We start from the raw sequence: 4,673 nt of genomic DNA, 5'->3' as shown, positions 1-4,673 counted from the left end.
CCCGTTTTCTTTTCTCAGATGAGCTGCTGTCCAGATCTGCGAATATAAAGAACTTTAGCCGACGAAATTATATTTTCGTCGGCTAAAGAAAGTTTAAAGTCGTCGGCTAAAGTCACAGACTTTAGCCGACGAAAAAAAATTCTTTAGCCGACGAAAATATAATTTAGCCGACGAAGGAAAATTTCGTTGGCTAAAGTACACTTTAGCCGACAAAAAATTGTTTCGTCGGCCTGTTTTTTTTTTTTCGTCGGCTAAAGTCTTTCTTCTGGTAGTGCCATCTGGGTGACCTCGATCGATCGGTTTCGTAGGATGCATGGTTTCAGATGTATATTGAATAAGATATGGTTTTTCTGACATGGTTATTATGATTGTTGATCAAAGATGCTTCACACTTGAGATTAAGATAGATCTCAAGTTGTTGATTGCCAGCTGTCTTATGTAAAAACGTCACCCCATATGTCATTAGTTTCGACTTTGAGTAATCACTCTTCGACACATGGCGATGATTTGTAACATGAAAACATTCAATACTTTTATATATCACGTTACTCATATATGCCCGAGGAGATAAGTCAAGTCTCTTAGACTACAGACATGAAAGTCTACAGACATTGGAAGGAGCAAGAGCAAGGCATCTCTCTCTACAGTCTCAACTCTCAACCTTGTTTCACATATAGCTTAGTTAGCTTAGAGACACACGAGTGTCAACCATGGAAGTTACAGGGGCTAGCTGGGTAGCCCTGAGCCTTGTCTTTGTTAGCATAACAGTAAGATGGGCGTGGAGTATGCTGGATTGGTTACGACTGAAGCCGAAGAAGCTAGAAAGATGTTTGAGGGAGCAAGGCCTTCAAGGAAAATCCTACAGGTTCTTGTATGGAGATTTGAAGGAGAACTCTATCCTGCTCAACCAAGCAAGATCCAAACCCATGAAACTCTCCGCCTCCCATGACATAGCTCCACGGCTCATCCCTTTCCTCGACCAAACCATAAAAAATTATGGTACTCCAAATTACTGATTACAATTTATATATGATGATATATGTGTTTATATATGCATGCTGGAAAATTCTTTAATACGTTAATGCATGTGAATGATGTGATGCATCAACTTTATAAATTGAGTCCTCAAACTAGTAATATTAGTCTTTGGAGTTGTAATATGAGTCTTTAAAGTTGTAAATTTTTTTAGTTACAACATTGGTCATCATGTATCCTTAAAGTAGTAAAATGTGTGCTTAAAGTGGTAACTAAGTCCTCAAAGTGATTAAAAACAAGTTGTTACAACTATGAGGACTCATATTACAACTTTGAGGACTCAATTTCCATTTTAAGGACAAATGAAGACTAATGTTGTTTAAGGACAAATGAAGACTAATGTTGTAACTATTTTTTTTTACAACTTTAAGGACTCATATTACAACTTTGAGGATAAATATTACTACTTTAAAGACTCATTTTACAACTTGAGAATAAAGTTGATCACATGCATGTTTGTCAATACTACTACGCACGTACATGATCGTGGCTAGTTTGTGAGTAATTTGTGCATTGTTGAAGATGCTTTACAGGGTTTTATTCATCAGGTGTGATAGATCCATAACTATTTCAAAATAGATTGATTCAACTGAGTTATATCTTTTTTAGGTAAGAACTCTTTTGTATGGAATGGTCCTGTACCGAGGGTGACCATTATGAATCCTGAAGATATGAAAGATGTCTTCACAAAACTAGATGATTTCCGAAGACCACCACCAAACCCACTTCTGAAGTTGCTAACGACGGGTGTTGCAAGCTACGAAGGGGAGAAATGGGCTAAACACAGGAAGATTATCAATCCAACATTCCATGTCGAGAAATTGAAGGTATTGCAGAGAATAATATGTACTTGTTTTACTTGTTCCTTCATTTTGGTGGAAATAATTTGTAATTACATCGACCTCATTAGGAGCTATATATCAAAATAGAGAGAAAATAAACAAAATAAAAGTAACGCATGAATTTCATATGTACATATATAGCAAGTACATTATACATGTTGCACCTCTCTAAGCTGGTTAGTGCAGAATCATTTTCTGGGATTACAACGACTTCCGATCCAGGACAGATTAATAATTTATATATTCTGTTGTGGTGTTTGCAACAGATAATGTTACCCGCCTTCCACAAAAGTTGTGATGAGATGATTAAGGAATGGGAGAGCTTGGCATCCAAAGAGGGCTCATCATGTCAGTTGGATGTTTGGCCATCTTTACAACACTTGACAGCTGATGTGATTTCTCGAACAGCATTTGGAAGTAGCTATCAGGAAGGAAGGAAAATATTTGAACTCCTCAAAGAACAAGCAATGCTTGTAATAAGTTCCTTACAAAGTGTTTACATTCCAGGATGGAGGTAAAAGTCAAAATTTCCGTTCGAAGTTACTTGAAATTGTATTCGTCTCCTTCATGCCTTTAGCCTTTACTCTCTCATTATACCTCTTTTTATTTACTAGGTTTTTACCGACTAAGAAAAACAATCGGATGAAGAAAATTGACAAAGAGGTAAAAGGTTTACTTAAAGGTATAATAAGTGAAAGAGAGAAGACCATTGAGGCAGGTGAAGCCACTAAAGATGACCTATTAGGTGCGCTTATGGAGTCAAAATTCAAGGACACCCAGGGAGATGGGAAGGGTGGGATGAGTAGTGATGATGTTATTGAGGAATGTAAGCTGTTTTACTTTGCTGGGCAAGAGACCACTTCAGTTTTGCTGGTTTGGACAATGATATTACTTGGTCAAAATCAAAATTGGCAAGATCGAGAAAGACAAGAGGTTTTGCAAGTCTTTGGAAGCAACAAGCCAGACTTTGATGGACTAACTCACCTAAAAGTTGTAAGTACACAATACGTATATACTTGTACTGCAGAGTCATCTAAATTATAATTGCATGAGATACTCACGACGAGAAATAAGGACGTTTTTTGCTGGAGGAAATCGGATTCATGATCTTACATCAATTTTATTATGATAGTTGGATGTATGCTCTATATGAAATGTTTAGCACAGGGGGGTATGAATCTATATGATTATAGCTTAACCTTGAACTTATGATCACTTAGGTAACCATGGTTCTACTTGAAGTTCTTCGATTGTACCCTGCGTTGGTTCTGGTGACTCGAACCACCGGCAGAGAAACACAACTCGGGAAGCTCTCACTACCAGCTGGAGTTCAAGTCAGCTTACCAACACTGCTCATTCACCGTGACAAGGAGCTGTGGGGTGATGATGCAAACGAGTTCAATCCTGAGAGGTTTTCGGAAGGAGTTTCCAAGGCAACAAAGAGTCCAATCTCATTCTTCCCTTTCGGAGGCGGTCCTCGAATTTGCATTGGACAAAACTTTGCCATGCTAGAAGCCAAGTTAGCCTTGTCATTGATCTTGCAACACTTCCACTTCGAGCTTTCTCCTTCTTATGCTCATGCTCCTTCCTCACCTATGATTCGGCCACAGTACGGTGCTCCTATCATTTTACAAAAACGTTAAGGATTGATGTTACTAAAATGGCACGTGAAACAATAACATTCCCTAGCTACTTCAAATTAAGGGGTTTGCTATGCAGATAATTATGGTATACAAACAACTAAGATGCGGCTGCATGTGTTACAGGCAGTGATTATGTAGAAAATTTGAAGAAAAATTATCTAAGAATCAATTAATTACGCATGCTAAGCCTATCTGCATAGCAGAATTTTCTCAAATTAAGTACATCCTTGTAAGTTGTAAGTATGCTGAATGAAATTCTACGAAATATGTTTGCTTCGGTTCTCTTTGATTTTATATATTTAGCTTCAAAAATAAAATTAAATGGGCACAATCAAACTCATTGTGTATCTCTTCTAATTACTAAGGAGTATTCTCCTTGTTCTTATCTCGATCATAAACATGTTGATGAGTCTAAGAACTCTTCTCCTTGTTCTTTTACATGGAGAATATCTAGAAGATTAATTAATTGTTATATAAATTAAGAATTAAATTCAGTTTACCCTCCAAATCTTTGGTGTCAAAATCAGTTTAGTCCTACAACTTTTTTTTTAAATCAGTTCGTCCTTTCAACTTTCGTAAACATATCAGTCGGGTCCAATTTTTAAATTTCCCTCGAAATATGACGTCACCAAAGCTATTAGAACTGACAAGAGGACCTATAATTCAGCTTTATCCCTCTTCAGAAGGGTATAGCCAATTTAACAAAATATAATTAAAGAAGATAAAAAAAAGGGCCAATGATAAAATGGTTACTTTAGAAGTAACAAATGATAAAAATGTTAACAATTGTTCACTGATAAAAAAAATACACCATTTAAATCTCTTAAACCGTTGCCCCTAAAAATGAACATAATTACGAATCCTGCCACTGACCAAAATGGTTGCTGTTAAATCCATCTCTCTCTCAACGTGAATCATTTTCCCCTTTTCTCTCTCTCGATCGAAACCCTAATCACTCTCTCTTTACTTTTCTCTTTCTCCACCATAAATCTTCGACGGCGGTGAGATCCAAGCAGGAATCAAACAGAGAATTCAAAAACCGAAATAAAACGGAGCATAATCAAATTTCTGAATTCAAAACCGAAATCGTATACTTGCGATAAGACTAGGCTGAGGGAAAGCAGAAGGAGCGGGGCTGGAAACAGGGAGGGGC

The 4,673-nt window shown here is 37.1% G+C and overlaps 1 protein-coding gene across 1 annotated transcript; it reads left to right on the top strand.

The window, feature by feature from the left end:
* Nucleotides 1–564: 564 nt before the first annotated feature.
* On the top strand, nt 565–3,859 carry LOC101298777 (secologanin synthase-like). Its single transcript, XM_004294141.1, has 5 exons — nt 565–999; nt 1,645–1,862; nt 2,144–2,391; nt 2,492–2,870; nt 3,098–3,859. The coding sequence occupies exons 1-5, from the start codon at nt 711–713 to the stop codon at nt 3,518–3,520; spliced, it is 1,557 nt and encodes a 518-aa protein (XP_004294189.1). The 5' UTR covers nt 565–710; the 3' UTR covers nt 3,521–3,859.
* The last annotated feature ends 814 nt before the right edge of the window (nt 3,860–4,673 follow it).

The sequence above is a fragment of the Fragaria vesca genome, linkage group LG3 (assembly GCF_000184155.1).
Source record: "Fragaria vesca subsp. vesca linkage group LG3, FraVesHawaii_1.0, whole genome shotgun sequence".
Lineage (NCBI taxonomy): Eukaryota > Viridiplantae > Streptophyta > Magnoliopsida > Rosales > Rosaceae > Fragaria > Fragaria vesca.
Note: the sequence above shows the minus strand (reverse complement) of the source record. Positions and strands in the feature narration are given on the sequence as shown.

Excerpts from the sequence above, each read along its gene's own strand:
- LOC101298777 (XM_004294141.1), top strand. The coding sequence starts at position 711 with ATGGAAGTTACAGGGGCTAGCTGGGTAGCCCTGAGCCTTGTCTTTGTT. Across the intron at positions 1,000-1,644 it reads CCAAACCATAAAAAATTATG|GTAAGAACTCTTTTGTATGG; the intron begins GTACTCCAAATT and ends TATCTTTTTTAG. Across the intron at positions 2,871-3,097 it reads GACTAACTCACCTAAAAGTT|GTAACCATGGTTCTACTTGA; the intron begins GTAAGTACACAA and ends ATGATCACTTAG.